Genomic DNA, 18,827 nt, shown 5'->3' on the forward strand with positions numbered 1-18,827 from the left:
TTTCCCCTGAAGGCAGACCCTGTCGAGCTCTGTCTGAGGCCCTCTTTTCAACACACTGAACGACAACATTACAGAGAACACATAAAAAAAAACTCTTTAGACGGGTGTGAGGAGGCACACACAGGCTCCATACATGCAGCAACACATTAGTGCCATGACTTAGGAGAGCGATAGCTAACTCGCATGAACACACACACACACTTGATGTAACAGGTTACTTAACTGATCTGCTTCTATTTCTGTGCCATGATGCACGCAGGGCTCTGCTTAAAATAATAAATCTGATGTCCAACACAAGCACACACACACACCTACACACTCCCAATCCTTAACTCAAACAGCCTACTAATATTGATACTAATGAGAGGACAGACAGACACACACAGAATCATGATATATATTGTTGGTAGCCAAGAGTGATGTGGCTTTCAGTGTGGGTCAGTACATCAAAATACGAGGCCATGAAACTGGCGAAAAGTTTAGGAACCTAGGAGAGGCTTTAAAACAAAAGCACAGTTGCTGCTGTTCCTCCACACTGTGAGGAGCTGTTTCAGGTGGTTTGAGCACCCGATGAGGATGCATACTATCATCAGGCAGTTAGGCAAAGGTCTGAAGTATGACCTCGGACATGCTCGAGTAATTACAGCTCCCAGCTGGCCAGGAAACTACTGAGGAAGTAGCTGGAGGAAGTAGAAGAAAGGAGCAGGATCTCCCTGTTGCAACCAGGACCCTGATGAGCTAAGAGCTTTTAAAAATGAAGTCATGGACACACTTCTCAGGTCAATCCATTAAAACAGACAAAGTCCGAAGCTTTGTGTGTGCAGGGCTGAACATCACAAAAAGTGTTTTTTTAATATGTCTTTTCTACCAATTGTAGATTTTTACCCTTGATGTGTGTGTGCATTTTTTTAGATTTATGTCGGAAATAAAGTCCTGATAAACAATTATCTAATAATCATCATAAGCATGTTCCAGTTAAAAGCACCAGGAAGTAATCTGTTACAGCTTATGAAACTCCCTCATTCCACTTCACATTTTCTGCACAATGCAGACACAAGACTGGTTTTCCTCTGAGACAGAAATTGTCTGTGAAGACTGCTTTGATGTTTCTGTCTTTAGCTAGAGGTCTATTTAAGTCCAGATGTGAAGCCCCTGTCATTCTCCAGTAGTGTTAATAGTCACATCTTGTGAGGCTGGAGCTGGGGGGAGGGCAAGCTATCTCCTTTCTTCAGAGACGCCTCTGAATCCCCAACCTATAAAACCCTGGATTAAAGTAATATGTGCACATATGCGACTTGAATAGACACATAAAAGTCAGGCTCCAAGACGTATATATATATATATATATATATATATATATATATATATATATATATATAAATTGACACTTACTTTTACCAAATCACTGTTTGCATCGTGGGGTTACTCAGAAGTCTTTTTTTAAAGAGCCTGACTGCTCACTGATGCGTTCCAGATTGGACATCACTTTCCACAGTGGATACTGTGCATTTGGGATGAAAAACCACACACTGTACCAAAGTGCATACATTCTCGTAACCAGTCTGGAGTAACATGAACTTGGCAGGCTGGAACACACATAAACAACTGACATGAGGTATACTCAAAGTCAGGCTATCAAAGAGAGCGTAAAACGAGGAGACAGGAGGATTAAGATTTCTCAGATAAAATTTTTATGTCTCTAAAAGGACATTTATCTTGGACTATACACTGTTGTTTCGAAACTTCACCTTAACAACTTGAAACCTTGACATAATGTAAGGTTTGAGCAAGAAAGACAAACTTGGGCATGATCGCTGGAAAAATATTCAGCTTTTGGCTTCTAATTGTCAAATGTTATAAACAGAACTTTTGGAACCATTTTAGCCTTTAGCAGAACTGTGAGTTCAGCTTCCTTACAAGGAAACAACTTTCTCTAACAAAGTCTCTATCTTTTGTTGGATATCATCCTTAAAACAAGCAGCAACATGATAATCACAATGACTAAACCATCTGATCTTTTACTGCTTCTAAGATACAAAGAAGTGTTTAATGTGCTATGCTTTTTCTCCCCCTCAAGCACACATGATCAACAACCTGCACACACAAAATCTGGTTCACCTTGACGGGAGGTGTAGACCTTACAAATCATGAATGACACCTGTATGACTTGGACTAGACAGCGAGCACGTGGATCTGTTGGTGTATGGGGTTGCACTGTACGTATGTACACAGGTGCTTCCCTTGCTGAAAGGCCTTAATCTGCTCCAGAGACTTCTGGTTTGCCAAAGAGCAGACAGCATGAATTGACCCTTTGCCTTGCTGTGTGTGTGGCAGACAAACAGCATGAGGGTGGGGGTGGTTAAGGAATGGGGGATTCTGCTACTGATAAACCACTTAGTGCTCAGTAAAGCTTCTGTCTGTCCACTCCCCTCACTTCTATGCAACAATAGCATAATTACCACCTTTCTCCATTAAATTTACCTGACTTTTCTTTCTCTCGTTGAGACCTATAGTCAGCCGTTTGTATTTTTGGCACCAAAGGCTCTAAAGGATCTGTCTGTCTGTCTGTCTCTCTGGCTATTGATTAACCTGCTGATGGTTAATACAAGCACAGAATCTTCCATGCAAAAGCTGACTCACATTTACCCTTCAGCTCAAAACAAGAAAGGTGGTAATGATAGGCTAGTCAAGTTAGCATTGCTAATTGGGCTACTGTGTCACAGGGCTCCTGCAGTCTTAAGGAGCAGTGCAGAGACAGGAATAGAGGAAGGTAATCTCTGCTAAGACCACAGCATCCATCTGTGAGGGCCATCTGGACGCCACCTCACAACACACACACATTGTGGCTGGCAGCAACACTGAAAACTGTACAGACAAGACATGTACACATGGCTTTAGCCAAGCGTTAACTAACGATTCAAAGAAATGCTACCTGTGTGACTTCTGGCGTCACTTGATACCAACACACACAATGAAAAAAATCCTCATTCTTTTCACTGCAGATACACTAAGAAATACGACAAATGTCAGAAACAGTTAATAATGCGAGCCCTGTTCTTTCTTAGATCACTGGTCTGTGAAGAGACACATGGCCCTGATCAATAATAAAAGACACAAAGGCAGCAGTCAATAGGGCAACACACATCACTGCACATATGAACACTAACATACAAACTTCTCTTCAGTGTCCACATGCTCTAAACAGCTGTTAACTGTCACATAACATTTTTATATGTGTTGATATCTACTGTTTGTCTTCATCTCTCTGTCATCACAGCAAATCTTACACATACTGCTGTCCCTCTACACCAACCCCCCGCCTCAAGCCTCGCTCTATCAGAACTACCCCCCCCCCATCTCACACACACACTTAGGGCAGACAGATGTGGTGCTAGGCAGCACAAAGCAATGCTGAGCAGGGCTATTGAAACATTTGTCAGGGCCCTCTGGGAGGCCACGCAGATCACTGACCACTGAATAAATCAACATGCACACACACACACACACACACACACAGAACCAGCCTCTCTTTGCATCTGACTTACACACGCTGCCCCTCATGGGACTTAGCTGAAGGGGACAGAAGGCTGACCTCGAGGCTCTTTGCTCCTCATTTCTTTCATCTGGCCTCTTTTTAACTTCATCAGTGTCAAAGGGATTGCAAATATTAATTTTAAATGAACCAGCATTGTGCCACATTCAGCAAAGAAAGAGCACAACACAATTCGAGCTATTAATACAGGTGAATTTGCTTAGGTGTACGAATAATAAAATATGATAGAATGTATAATCACAAAAATATATCTACAAGATTTACTGAGCATAACAGCATTTTAATATTTTACAATGTCATATTAATTTCTAGCAAAGAATGGAGAAGACAACAGTGGAGCCCCACCTACACATTAACATAGTATATTACAGACATGGTTGGAATTAATTGAATTTTTCTGCATCTGTTTTTTCCACCTTTTCTGGTATGGCATCTTAATGCCTCTCGTCTCGTAAAAAGCAAAAAAGCCTCTGGGTGGAGAGGGTAAAATGATGACAAGATCGGTGAAATATTCCTGATAACTTACTGTGGTGCAGGTTTCTTAAACCTACAAACCAAATACAATATAAGCCTGTCCAAAGACACATTAGCTCTCCTGCCAACATTGGCTCATTTACCCTGAACAGCTCTATAACTGTCAACAAACACTAAATGTCTATTAGCATCATGCAAATATTTCTTCTCAAAAATTATCTTAGATTATATACTTACACTTTTGACTAGTACTGTGTAAGTGCTTTGACTTGACCACAAGTGTGGCAACTGATAGGAACCCAAGAACACTAATGATTTACTGATAAGGGAATGATAGATGCTTCTCACTGGTCGCCATCTTGTCTATTTAAAGACTAATACTGCTCTGTCAAAATGAATAGTTCATGTCTTTAAAAGACATTTCTCTAGAAAAACGGGTGTCTAACATTCACAAGAGATTACTTGATTGTCTGTATGAGGAGGACCTGATGGCAGGTCAAGAGACTTGGGCTGGGACCTCACATTTACCCAGGAGAAAAGCAAGGAAAACCACTGCCCTGCTGCAAAACTGCAACCTGCCCATTTACACAGCATTTCCAAATAGTGACCTAGTAATGTATGTTTAGTTCAAATGAAAGTCCAAGAGCCAAAAACAGGCAATGGGTTTTACTTAGTAGACATTAAAGCCTTTAAATTACAGGGTTAATACACTGCTTTTTATCTTATTCATTGGAATAGGAAACACACCAAACTCACACATACGAGTCATCACCAAGATAAACACACACCCTGTGACATGAGCACCCAAACACACACACACACACACACACACACTCATCAGACGGGACTAGCCAGCAGGACACACCCTCCTCAGGGGACCTGCTTTGCCGTCTCCACCCTCTACAAAGCAAGTATACAAATATCCCACGAGTGTGTGTGAGTGTGTAAGTGAGAGCAAAGGAGGAGTTGGGGGGGTTGGTACACAGAGGGTTAAAGCACCACACCCCCACCCACACACCTCCTATACCCCATCATTACTCTCCCAAAGTGTCCACAAGGGGAGACACAGTGCTGTCCCCTCCTCCCTGTCCCTTTTCCCTTTCCATCCACTTCTCCGTCACTGCTGCCACTGCCAACCCCCACCCACAGCCCCCAGATAACACTATACAATTAGTGGCTCCCCACGCACGTCTCTTTCACTGCCTTTCTTTACATTTATATATATATATATATATATATATATATACATACATGTCTCTATAACTTTGTCGTTGTATCCCACCAAAATGTCTAGGACGTTGCAGTGGTGTATTAGAGATCCGAGTTACTACAGACACACCCAAAATACCAAGCAGCCTCTATCCTAGCCCTTCTCCGACCCAGCCTTCTTCTCCATCCAGCTCTCATCTTTCCCTTGTCTATCTGTCATTCCCTCTGCCCATTCATCAGTCCCTTGTTCCTGAGCATAACTGCCGTGAAGAGTCCTCGACGAAAGCGACACTGTAATTATGCTAATGTGCCAGTGTGACTACTTCCTGTCTGGAAGCCTCATATCCTGCTCCCAGGGGTGTCTCCTATTGGCTAAAAAATTACTTCTACGTCAGGGGAGAAAATGGTTTCATGTGCTGTGCCCTGTGAATAATGTGCTTTTAGGTGGTTTATTTTTAATTTTAGGAAAGGAGTCAAAGTAGATGAAGTGTCTCCAAATGAAAAACAGAATACATTCACTTGAATGTGAGCTGAGAAATAGCAGCTGACATGACAGCTAGGGAAAAGAGACAGCACATCTTGGCACTAGTGAGCAGTTTACTCTGTGTGTATTTAAGTTACGCTATTGTGCAATTAGTTGCAGAGCAGGCAGCAAACAATGGTTAAGGAGATTTTTAAACAAATACTAAATGTTAACTAAAATATGTGTGATTTGTCCTTTAAAAATGAATTCTTCTTCTATTTTATAGCTTTAACAGCTTCATGGAGAAATTGCAATTATTGCATTCATTGTATTATTATCACTTGTGACATAAGTGTTGACATTGCCCTACTCCATCATACACACATATAAACCTCCCCTCAAATGAAAATGGTGAACTAATACACTCCATAATTGGTGAGCAGAATCGAATCGAATATCATCAGTGATGACTGAGCATAAACATGCACACGCACACTGTTTTCATTTATTTTAATTAGTGGACCCCCACAGCTGGAAATCTGCCAACACAGCGGGTATAATGTAAATCCACTGAACATTCATCATTAGCGCTTATTTCTTAATTTGTTTCTCACCCAAAAAAATTGCAGACATTCATAAAATATTCTTTACACACCCACCTGTGAACATAATGTAGCTGGTGAACAGAGTCAATAGCCAGCACCATCTCAGCTAGGTAGAACTTTGCCATCTCCTCTGGCAACCGGTCCTCAAATTTGCTGAGCAGAGTCAGCAAGTCCCCACCCACGTAGTAGTCCATGACCAGGTACTAAAGAGACAAATTGACAGACAGATGCACAGAAATAGTCAAAAGAAAGGCTGTATCAGCACAATTAATGAGATCAATAGTGAACAAAGGCCCAGTACTAATTAGGAATACAACGCAGACAGAATAGATGAGAGTGAAAAAGTGAGATAATTCATGTAGCAAACAATACTAGTAAGTCCAAAATATAAAAGCACCTATTTCCCCTATCCTCCTCCATCTGCTTATTTCTCATACTATCATGACAACATAGGCAGGCGGAGCCCCTCAATGGTTTAATTTTTGAGGGTTTTTCTAAAAATAAATGGCTGCACGGGCAGCAGTGTATATTTTTAAAACCTTGGGGAGTGTCCAGGGTAAAGCATGTGTTGTGAGAATGTGGGAAATGGTATGACAAGCAGTTCTGGCATTTGAACTCAGGGTCATGGAGAGAGGACAGTCTGTCAGGTTAAACCGAGAACGTTTGCCTCCAGCAGTCAACGAAAGTGAGAAACAGCCTGGCTCACAACCACTCAGCATGCTCCAAAGTCGTTTTGTTTGGTATTTTATGTAAAAAAGTGGGCTGTGTAAACATGTTACTCAATTTTCCACATTTCTAGAGCACGTTGTGCTTTCTGAAGTAACTGTGCCTGTCAGTATCTGGCAGTTTAGCAGCCATCAAGCGGAGGTGCTTCTGGGTTTTATAAATGAACTGAAGAGTGAACCGGTGAAAGTGGCAGGTTGAGCTGCTCAAAAACAGTATACTGTTGCTGTTATTATGGAAAGTCCCAGTTACAAATCACGTAAAAAATGTTACCAGATTATTGTCGTCCTGGAAGGCGTAGTGCAGGGTGGTTATCCACTGGCAGTCCCCATTTACCAAAACATCCCGCTCCTCCCGAAAACACGCCGTCTGAGAAAAAAAAGATAAAATTAACATTACACTTGAATGTCACAAATCCCAGACATAAAAACTACTGCAACTGCAAAAAGGCTCTTTATTTGCAGCGGTGGGTCATTACATCACAAATGATTAAATTCAAAACCTGAAAACTGAAACTGAAGACCATAGAAGACCATTTCTACGAAAATTCTGAAAAAAACGCGACATGTCACGAACACACCCTGACCTCTCATTGTTTTGTTAGTCCAAATTTTCTGACCCAAAAAAGAAAACACACCTCAGTTAACCCTTGGTTCAATTACACCAAGAATGTGACAGGAGAGATATGTGACAAATGTTTACCACTACACGCACAATGAATGCAGTCTATTGTACATCTAATGCTCAACATCGTTTCCCATGTCCAAGCATTTACACACACACATAAGGGACCGGTTTTGGCTTGTGACGTATGAGGCATGAAGATTGAAGACCCAGGGGACCAACAGGAATGTTAGACTATCAGGAAGAGGTCGATGAGAAAAACATACATCGGCAGCTTGTGCGGCTCAGCCAGCAACATGTTCTTCAAAACTCATCGGAGCGTTGATAAACAGGGGTTCCCCTTGACAATTTTTTTTAATGAGTCATCAATTCTAATTATCATGTTCATTTAGAAGTACTGCAACGGCTTGTAACTAGTAAAAGTAATGGAGCATCTCAAGTAGAGCATAAGAGAGCCGGTAAGTGACACTCACCTCCGCTCGCTTCAGCATCTCCCACTTGTTAAGAATCTTCATTGCGAATACTTTGTCAGTGTTTTTCACCTTTACTACAGCAACCTGGAAGAAGAAAACATTGAAGGATTAAAACATGGTTCATTCTTATATATATATATATATGTCAATGCTTTTACAAACAACAGTTTCAGTACATGCTCTTCTACATTTAGATTACATTATCAAGCCGCAAAAAAATGGAGTACATCATTTAAGGGGAATGAATTTAAACTAAGTATTGTGGAGGAGGGAAAAGTAGGGACAGGAAGTGACCTTACACACAACTGGACAGCTTTGGTGCTGACCTAGAAGGCCAGCAGACACACACCACCTGAAGCCAGTCTTAGTCTTTATACACAAGGCCTGGCACAGCTGAACACTTATGAGTCATATTAGCAAAGTTTGTGGTCAGAAGGAAAAAATTAGTGCGCTACTCTCATTACTGTGTAAATGGGCAAAATGAGCGGACAAATGCGTGTAGATGTGATGAAACCACTGATGATAATTATCAATGTATTTACAGCAAAAACTGCACACAAGCCATTAAAAAAGCCTGTTCTTTAAATCAATCGTAAAACAAAACAGAATCTTTGCAACTCTTTATGGATGCAATCAGTGTTCGCTGACACAGTTTCTCATACTCTTGTACCATCTTCACAGCATAACAACTGCCAACTTTCCCTTGAATGGGAATTGCTAAACACTGTCCTGACAACTTCCTCAGCTCTGCCTTTACATTTTGCCTAAAAAGGAGCTGCATGAGCCACTGTGACAAACCACTGGGAGCTGACAGCCACAGCACATATTCATGCAAACTTATGTCCCTGTTGATTCCTTCTTCCTCTCAGTTTTTTCCTTCCACAAAGAAATGTTTGTTAAAAAAAGACTCTTACACACAAGTAAACACACAGAGACGAATTTGTAAGTGAACACTAACACAGCAGAGCGGTGAAACAAACACAGTCACTGTTTGCAGCAGAGGGGTCTGTAGTCTATTACATTAACTGGGGGAATGCTGCTAATGCAATACAATGATAACATTCCTGCAGTGTTTGGATTTCCCCTAGTGATCTCTCACCAGAGGAGAGGAGGAATGAAAGAGGAAGACAGGAGGACAGGGGGAGTGCACTGCTCTTGGCAATGCCTGAGTGTTTTTGTTCTTTTCTCCATCTCTCCGCTGTTCCTTTCTTCATTTTGTCCTCACTGTCAGGCCCGATGTCAGGGCCCAAGCAAGATTTATTAGAGTTTACTTCACCACTTCTTGTTTATATTCATGGATAGAAGTATGCGTTGTAGGTGTTTGTAACTTTCTGCAGCCACTGACGAAACTGTGAGAGGATCTGCTGGCTGAAAATGTAGACTGTCTACAAAAGTGGTTTTATCAGTCACAGCAGTTAATATAATTATTTTACAGATTCTTTGAAGTATTTTTAAGTGGAAATAATTCAGCTATCGAAGTAGAAAACATAGAGCTGACAAAATAGCTGCTGGCCTATTTAAAGAAACAAGCAACAGGATCAGAAAACAGTTACTGCTGTTTCTGGCCATCAAAGTCATCTATTGGAAATAAAGCCTCCTCCCCTAGCATTGTTCATCTGAAGAACTGACCAATAACTACACTACACTACACTACACTGAGCACCCTTTGGTTTGTATTGATGAAGAGGCAATTGAGTCCTGATGGGAGAATTCTCAAAGGCTGCAGGCCAGTACACACTGATCCATTCATCAGACGAGCCCCTCTGCGTCACGCACCCGTGCCATTTCTCTGCCTGCTGCTGACAATGGGAGGATAAAATCAAAACATCCTGCACTCAAGCTCTCGACTCCCTCTGTGACTCAAGTATTTTTCTTTTCTTCCTTTGCTTTCCTGTGTGTGCCTATGTGCGTCTGTCTCAACCCTTCCCAACGATATCCTCCATCCCTGTGTGTCTGCTATCTTTTCCCCACTCTTGTTTCTTAAAAATGCAAACAAGGAAAAGAAATGCTGGAAACCATGTTTAATAATCTGTCATAATTAATACAAAACTTGAATCAACATGCTAAATTTCATGGTGCTGCGTTTTCATATTTCTATTTACTACTCTGCATTTCTGAAATAGTTGGGCAACGGGGCGATATCCACTCAAGCTAATTTGACTCTTGTACAATTAGAAACGTGTACAAGCACAGCCAGAGTAGTAACTGGCACTGGAAATTTACCAGAAGGCCGCACCATTCATGGGTCACACACCACATCACTGAACACAAGCCTGAAACACACACACACAGTCACATGACTCACACATGCACATACCAGCACTCCTTGCAAGGTGAGCATGTTTTGTGCCAGTGCTGCAGCTACAGGCTGGCAGGTATGCCCAGAAATATCTTCTACCCTGAATCAAATTTGATTTTTTTTCCTCTGCCTCTCTTCAGCTGTCAGTGTTTTATCAAAGGAACACACTGACTTGTTCGTACAGATGTGGGATAACAGCAGAGAAGACATTTTTGGCTGCATAGTTTGGAACTATGCAGCCTGGTTCAACATGAACAAATCAATGCAGATTAAATAAAAACAAGAGGCAAGAGATGGTACACAAGCTTGAAAATACAAGGTTTTAGCAGGATACTGACATTATGTAACACTCTTGGCTTAGGACCACAATACCTGTCCCTCCAACATTCCCCAGCTTTGACATCATTACCTGAAACCCAGTGACAAATCTATTATAACCTCCCTACAGGCATGCTTAAATGGAAACACAAACATTTAAACTTAAGACTACTGGACACTTTTTCTACACTTGAATTAATTTCTATGCATGGGGTAGGTGTGAAAGAAGTTTTTCTAATGTTTTGTTAGAGCTGCAAGTACAGTCATGCTCCTGTGGCAGACCAATACTACGCACTGCTGCTGGAATGCAGCAGAAAGTAATCCACAATCATATGAAACCACACTCTTGCCTTTTATAAGTCAGGTATTAAGACATAAGGGTACAAGAGAATAGCCTTTTACTGGCAGCTATTGTCCATGTATCACATTGTAAAATCTCTCCCTTAGGGAATAGGTTCTGGATTTTAAGAAGTCTGCTGTCAAAGCAGACAGGTATATAGTGCATGCTGAAGAGCACCTGGTCTTTGAACAATAAGGAAACTTTCGCAGCCTGGTAACGGATGGCTGGTTAAATGTTAAAAAAAGGCAGGTGTATTACCTCTCCGAAGGCTCCTCGTCCAATAACCTTAAGGATCTCAAAGTCTTCTTTATGCAGGCGCATCTGCTTCACTTTGGAGGTGAAGGGTTTGGCTGTGAAAGTAAGAAGTCAGATGTTAATTCAAATCTGCTAAAAGCAGACAAAGAAAGTCAAACCTAAACAAATTTCATGATGCACTTAAAGACAGAGGGGGAGGGTGACAGCAGGATTGGCTGACTGTATCCCAAAATAAGAGAAAAGCAAATATAAAAACTATAACTAGTTCCAGCAATACATTTTATATGGGTGAAAGTCAAACCACAATTGCCAACCTAAAAAACACTATTCATGACAGCCCATATTATATAGTTCAAATATTTCTGTCTAGGATGACAGCTCAGCTTGTATCAGCTGTGATCAGACAGGAAATGGGAGTCAGTGTTTACCCTGTTGTTTACCATTCATCAACAAAATTATCATTAAAACGATCAGGGTCAGGTCACATGTTGTAAGCATTTCTGTGTGAGCCAGAAATGACCCATGCCTACGGAAACATACTAGTGTTAGTTATGACACACAACACAGCAACAACATTCCCATAACTCAGGCTCAATGCTATACTGAATAGACTTATCAAATTGTTAGTGACCACCTGGTCCTCTTTATAGCAAATGACACCGGATGCAGAGAGCCTGAATGATAGGGCTAGCTATTGTTACGCCAGCAGTTACGGTTCCTGATGGAGAAAGGATTTGGGAGGGATCTGCAAGGGTCGCAAACGTTCTCTCACAAAGCTAAATAGATTCCATCTATCGTTGACAAAGTCAGCATTTCCCTTATTTGTGGAAAGCTATTCAACCACTTCCTGGTTTACATGATCCCAGCATGCCAAGGATAACCTGAATTGACTGCAGGTTCACCGGGGTCAGCATATTGGTTACAATGATAACACTGATTTTCTGATAACATAGAGAAACATGAGGCATATTTGCTGCCTGACAATATTTAAATAGTGTTTTAGTGGTTTTTATGGCAATATCAGCCCAGGTGAGCATTACTAACACACACAAAGGCAGCCGTTCATGCAACACATTTCAGTGATTGACTTCTACATACAGTAGCTCTTTTGGTTAACAAAAGACAAAATCAATCTACTATACAAACATTTGTTTTGCATTTGGCTGCTACAGAATGTGTTTATGTCAGAGAGGAAAAAAGAAAGCTGCCAAGCTGACACTCTGGCCTGTCTGCTGCAATCCCTCACTGGCCAAACATCATGCTAAACTCATCTGGTTGCCATGACTTTACAGAACCTCCAGTGTTGAGGAAAAGGACATTCTCCCACTGTGAAACGGGGAAATGCCTGCTGAAATAAAACAAACAGGTCACTCAAAGCTCAATAATCTCTTGCTCTCAGTTTTCCCTCACACTCCCGTCTGACTCCGCTGACAGCTGGCCTGGCCTGCTATGACCGCAGGGCAGAGGCAAACTGAGGGCCAGTGCAGTGTGATGTGTCTTGGCACGCATGTCTACAGACTAAAAACACACAAGCAACTCCACCATGAGACTGACTGGTGCTGGAAAACACCTGCCACTGGAAAATGCTTAGTCATTTTGTCGTTTCATCAGTTTTCCTGCAGACCAAGTTACAAAGCAAGTAGACCAGAAACATAGAAGTTATGTCTGGTGGTTGATCAAGCATGCATATCAGGTGGAGAACCAGCTTCAGTCATCTGACCAGGATTCCACCACAAGTCGCCAAAAATGATAACAAACAAGGGTGTGGCACAACTGAATTGTTTCTCACAAGTTGCTCTCACACTGTTACTTGTACTTTCTTTTTAATCTAACCTTATGACCAAGCACTTTATTGCCGACATAAAAAAAAAATCTTAACTTAAATATTCTGAAGATATTTTATTCTGGACAGGTTGCCTGCAGCATAATGCTTAGCTAACATCTTCATAAGCAACTGAGTGCACCACGATTTAGCTCAGGGCCCATTGTAATCCTGCTTCCATCTGCAGCTCTGCCAGTTTAGCATCTCTGACCTGATGTGGCATGTTTACCACAATAATGACAGTTATCTATGTGTCAAAGAGTAACAAACCATTAGACAAGTGAACCAATGGATTTTGATAGGCCTGCTTTCCCACAGTTTTAAACTGGAATAAAATTCTTTCAAGTTCTGGTTTTATATTACTTTTTAAAGAGGAAGGAGTATTGATAAACAACAATAATGTCAATAGCCAAATGACGGCTTTGTGTGCACAATGTTAATTGATTGTTGTACACACAAATGCATCCCTCTCTATCACCACAGAAGGGTGTTATCAGCCCTTAAGTCAACATATTTTATGCAAATTAATGTGATTTTTAGAGGCACACCACAGCTAAGGCTGAAGCTACACAATCAATTGTTGTCTTGGTTGAAAAGTGTGCATAATGACAGTCTCAAGCAGAGACATCTACGCCATCTCATTATCAACTGCTTCCTCAACATATCAACTATTCTGACTAGGTCGTACACAGTATATTCCAAATCACTTTTGGCTTAATTTTTAAATCATACAAGTTTGAGCTAACAGGGTGGCAGCCCATAGAGTATGGGGGAAAAGAGTCAGGCTAGCTGAGAGGGGGAAAACACTGATTAGTAGCTGCACGCTGACTCAGGAGCTCCACTAAACCAGCCACATAAGAAATGTCTTTCATCTCTGAGCCAGGAGCCCACAGGCCCTGTCCACAACAAAGCTCACATACAAACATAGACACATATAAATATGTGCACACACACACACACACTAGTAGGTCTAGTTTCCTACATCTGACAGATAATTGGTGGCTGCTTCTTGCTCTGGTCTTTGTAGAACTACGACTGCCAAACAGATTAGAAATGGTTTCTGGAGAGGGAAAATCATTGGCCATCACTTTAACAGCAGGTGGTTTATTGAAGCACACAGTAGCCATTACCCTGTTATTCTGGCCTGTAATTTATAAATGGTATTCTATTGTTTATATGTGACTCCATGACCATAACAAATACCAATAGCAGAGTACAACTTTTAGTGTTAGCATATAAAAACATCTACGGTACATTAACCCTGTGTTTAGAGGGTACTTTATCTGTAGATGATATGGATTCATAAAGACAACAGAGGAATAAAAATACCATAAAGCTTGGTCACACATTTTAACTCACAAGCAAAATACACAGGTAGACCTAAACATAGCAACCGTTGCTATGACAAGGTGTGGTAAGAACTCGTGGCAACACTTGGAAAGGTAACTATCCAAGCTTTAACAAGACTGGAGCTCTTTGTTTTCAGAAGATTTTGCAATGTGTACGGTAAGTGAGCCAAGATTGGAAAAAGACATGACATGTCAGTCTCATTAAATGCACGGCATGCTCTGTGAGAAACACATCGATGCGCAGATAAACCAGTACCTACCTACACACTTAAATTTGCAGCCTGTTTGGAGTAAAAACACACGTGTTCAAAAGCTAGTCTTAGGATGCAGTGAAACTGGAAAAACACGAGTGACGCCATCTAATCCACACAGCCAGACTGGTTTAGCCCAAAATACAGACCGAGTGCTTATCAGACCCATCTTGCTCCATACAGACAAGAAAAGCAGTTTTCTGTGAAATTTGGTAACTACAGACGAGTGTGTTCACCTACACACAGCGGGCCTCCCAATCCATTTCAAGTGTGTTTAAGTAAAATGTGGGCACATGCCAATATTTACAAGGAGACAATATCAGTTATACCAATATAGTTTATATTATATTTTACCCAGCCCTGGTGAAGACTTCAACAAAGACATACAATTCTATTAATGATATTGTTATTAATAATATTATTAACAATCCTGAAATTGAGTAATCAGGTTATGCGTTATCCTGCGACCTCAGAACTTTACTGTCGCTAATTTAAGTAAATGTTGGATTTGTGGACTTTCTGGATGGCATGGATATTAAAGGATATAAAGCAGAAGGATCATGTGTGTTCCAGTGTGGAAAAATGTGCAGCTGATGCATACAAGTGTGTGCTTACATCCTAATTGACACCCCACTGTTTATGGCTGCAGCCCTCAGCTTGTACCTAAATATCAAGATGTGAGGTCCAGCCCAAAGTGCCACCAGGTATTGTTTTGCAAAAAAAAAAAAATCTATCAGCATAACTCAAGTTGAATGTGTACTTTTACAGCTTAATTACTGCAGAGGGGGGGAAACTACTTTGACTATTGCACAACAGTCTCAGTATGCTGACTATTACAGGACTGCTGTGTATGCGCTCCATGTTCTGTGGCACACCCACCACTTAGTCAATATTTCAGAAAAACAAACACTACTACTACTTTAAAGTCACATGATGCATACAGTACTTTTCCAAAATCCTAGAGTAGACATGTGTGACACATGACTGAAGAGTAAGAGCTCCCATTCATCATAGCCTGCCTTTGTGTCACTTTTAAAAGTCTAGTGCTAATTTAAGATTTCCGCATGCAATGAGCCACGGGTTGTTTTTAACTATTTTCACATGACACTGGTGTATCTATGTATGCATATATTATATGTATACACACGTTAGAAAGTAACTTTATGTGTGGGCCATAATCTATTTGTGGCCCCTACCTATGATTCCTGCATTTCCAATTCAATATCACAATACTGTCCATGTACTATAGTAAGGAAAAGGGAGCTCTACAGAAGCAACTGACAAAAGAGTGATGACCCAGGTGGACAAAAACCTATAGACAAAGAGGCTCAGGGGCAATCCACACCCACATTGTTTTTCAAGTATCTGGAGTATTTTAGACGTCTGTCACTGACATCAATCAAAATAATGATTTAGATATATTCTACTATCAAACTAAATGAGTGTATGCTATCCACATAGTCTGTGCTTTGACAAGTAGTCATATTGAAAGGAATTCCTATGATCCAAACAGGAAAGGGAGCATGAGAAAAATAAAGACCAGACAGAGAATAATGGGGAAAAATGCTGACGTTCAGCTTGTGGGAGAAAAGCACAACTGGCTAGGACTGAGAACAAATGTGAGAAAGTCAAATATACACAGAAAAGGCATCACAGTCAGCCGCTAAGCCAGTTACACTAAGTGTCCAACCCGCACCGCCATACAACCCCATCCTCAATTCCAGAGTGGGATGGAGGGACATCTGGAAGCCATAACGGGTGAGGTAATGACACAAATATGCTGCTTGCAAGAAAGACGAAGAGATGGAGAAGGAAAGAGAGGATTTCCAGGATCTGACATGAAGAGAAACAGAGAATGGCAGGGAGTAGAAGAAGAGTCCAGGGGGATAGCCTGTCTTCCCATTAGAGATGGGCGATAAGGCCTAAAATCCATATCCCAATATACATTGCAGCTTCCTGTAATATATATCACAATATATTCTTTGGCATAAAAATCATAATAGAACCACCTCAGAACACATTACACAGACCCTAAGGAAAAATAATATTATTAAAAAACATATTTCAAGCATACATTTTTTTCCAGTAGTGCCATGCCATATACTGGTGTTTCCCAACCAGTGTACCAGTAAAGATCATCAGGTGTGCCATAGGAAATTATCCAATTTCACTTAATTGGTGGGGAAATTATTATTCATTTACTGTAAATAATTTGTCTTGGCAACATATAGTGACGGGCAGAACAATTAGATACACCCTAGAGTTAGATAAGTAAACAGACTTTTGTGTCAGCGCATGCATTGTCTGGCAGCACAACCGGTACCTTAACTCAGTGTGTAACTCTGCTGTGTGCAATACAGAGAGCAGCCATGGGATTTTTTACATGTAAAATATGTGCCATGGCTCAATAAAGGTTGGGAAACACTGCTATACAGTTAAAAGTGCAAAAAGTATAGAATAATATCTTAAAATTTCGCAGGAAGACATCAACATGCATTATTGTGATAGGTCGATTATATTGTGCATTACTACTTCCCATCTGACTGAAGTGGGCCTGAAAAAAAAATTCCCCTGATTATGTGTTTTAGTCTAATAAATGTACAGGTTTGCAGTTTCAGGTGGTCACATGGTTTTTTGAAATTATGGTACAGGACAGGCTGTCTGTTACATTACCTTCTCTTTGAAAACAGCTATGTATCATTTCAGCACCACTGTGTCAGCAGAAACTCCGAAAGCCAACTCAAGCTGGACCAAACAGCTACTGTATCATTTTCCTGCTAAAGCAACTTTTGCCCCAAGAATGAGGTCACCATATCCCATCATTTGTGACACCAAGTGTAATAGGCTTCTTGGTTTAGACCATTCCAAGAAACTGTACTAAAACTACACAGCTGAGGAGTGAAGAAATAACAATTTATTTTCTATTCTTAGAAAAGAAATAGCCGTTCCACACCCATCATGCCCCATTTTTAAATACAAAGCTTTGGTCTCCCAGAAATAACAGCCGCTCTATTACAAAAGTACCTCCTGGTTACATGGCACGTTAACAAGGCAGAATAAATACAATTAAGTGAGGGCTGAATAAATAGCACACCAAGGTTATCAAAGGAAAAAATAAAGCTGTGAGATTCTAATAACCTTGTCCTCAAAACAGAACGTGACTCAGCAACAGATACACTTCAAAAACATGGCCGTTTTTGGCAATTCAACTCCAAGTAGCTTAAAAACATCCAGTAAATCACCCAAATTACAGATGGAAATAGAACCGGGCCCCTTTATGTCACAACTAGAGGCTCTCCCAACAGATGTGAGCTGTGAGGCACGACTGGCCCAATAAAAAGGTCTGTGCATGTCTCACTCTCTCTTATGACACATGGACAGCTGCTGTAGACCCATATAAGTAATAACATCCAACACATATGACTGTGTATAATGCATGTCAGCAAACAGGGAGGTGGGGTAAACCATTAAATCATTGATAAGCACCGGAGATTCATGAATGAATCACACAAACATGCCCCAGAGCATTAAATTGCATTTGATGCTACACTGCACACCAGTGACACCAGAATTCCCAATGCTGTCTGTCTGCAGTAACCCTCCCTGCCCCCTTCCACTCTACCACAGCCAACCTCAAATTCCACTCAATGCAGTTTTCCTTTCTCTGTCCACTTCTCTTTCCTTCCATCCCTTCGCCTACATTTCTCACCCCTCTTAAGTTCTCCGGTTTGACCACTTGCTTCTGTCTCTTGTGTCTTTCTCATTGCTGGTGTTTTTTTCTTCTGCTTTGGTCTATCTTTTCTGCCCTGCCACACTAATAAGAGGGCAGCAATGGTCAGAGGCCTAAAACTAAACACTCTGTGCCCCACGGTATTATACACACAAACAGGATGTTCCCAAAATATTAAGAAACCACAAACTGCAAAGTAAAGGCAGGAGGCAGGGCTTGACAAAACAATTGATCAGATCTAGTGTGTGTTACAGCTCAGAGAGAGCTGCAGCGAGGATACACCCAGGCCAGCATTGTGGAGGGGCTGGGCTACATCAATTTCTACTGCCTGTACAGGAA

The 18,827-nt window shown here is 41.1% G+C and overlaps 1 protein-coding gene across 4 annotated transcripts in view; it reads right to left on the reverse strand.

Annotated features, from left to right (window-relative positions):
* The window catches only part of cdc42bpab (CDC42 binding protein kinase alpha (DMPK-like) b), a 61,197-nt gene that overhangs the window by 24,856 nt on the left and 17,514 nt on the right, over nt 1-18,827 (reverse strand). For all 4 annotated transcript variants that reach the window (XM_028398201.1, XM_028398200.1, XM_028398199.1 and 1 more), the window contains exons 2-5: nt 11,340-11,431; nt 8,125-8,208; nt 7,301-7,396; nt 6,359-6,507 (exon numbers count right to left, since the gene is read on the reverse strand). In XM_028398201.1, coding sequence (XP_028254002.1) covers nt 6,359-6,507; nt 7,301-7,396; nt 8,125-8,208; nt 11,340-11,431 — 421 coding nt within the window. The remainder of the gene's footprint in view (nt 1-6,358; nt 6,508-7,300; nt 7,397-8,124; nt 8,209-11,339; nt 11,432-18,827) is intronic.

The sequence above is a fragment of the Parambassis ranga genome, chromosome 24, assembly GCF_900634625.1.
Source record: "Parambassis ranga chromosome 24, fParRan2.1, whole genome shotgun sequence".
NCBI lineage: Eukaryota > Metazoa > Chordata > Actinopteri > Ambassidae > Parambassis > Parambassis ranga.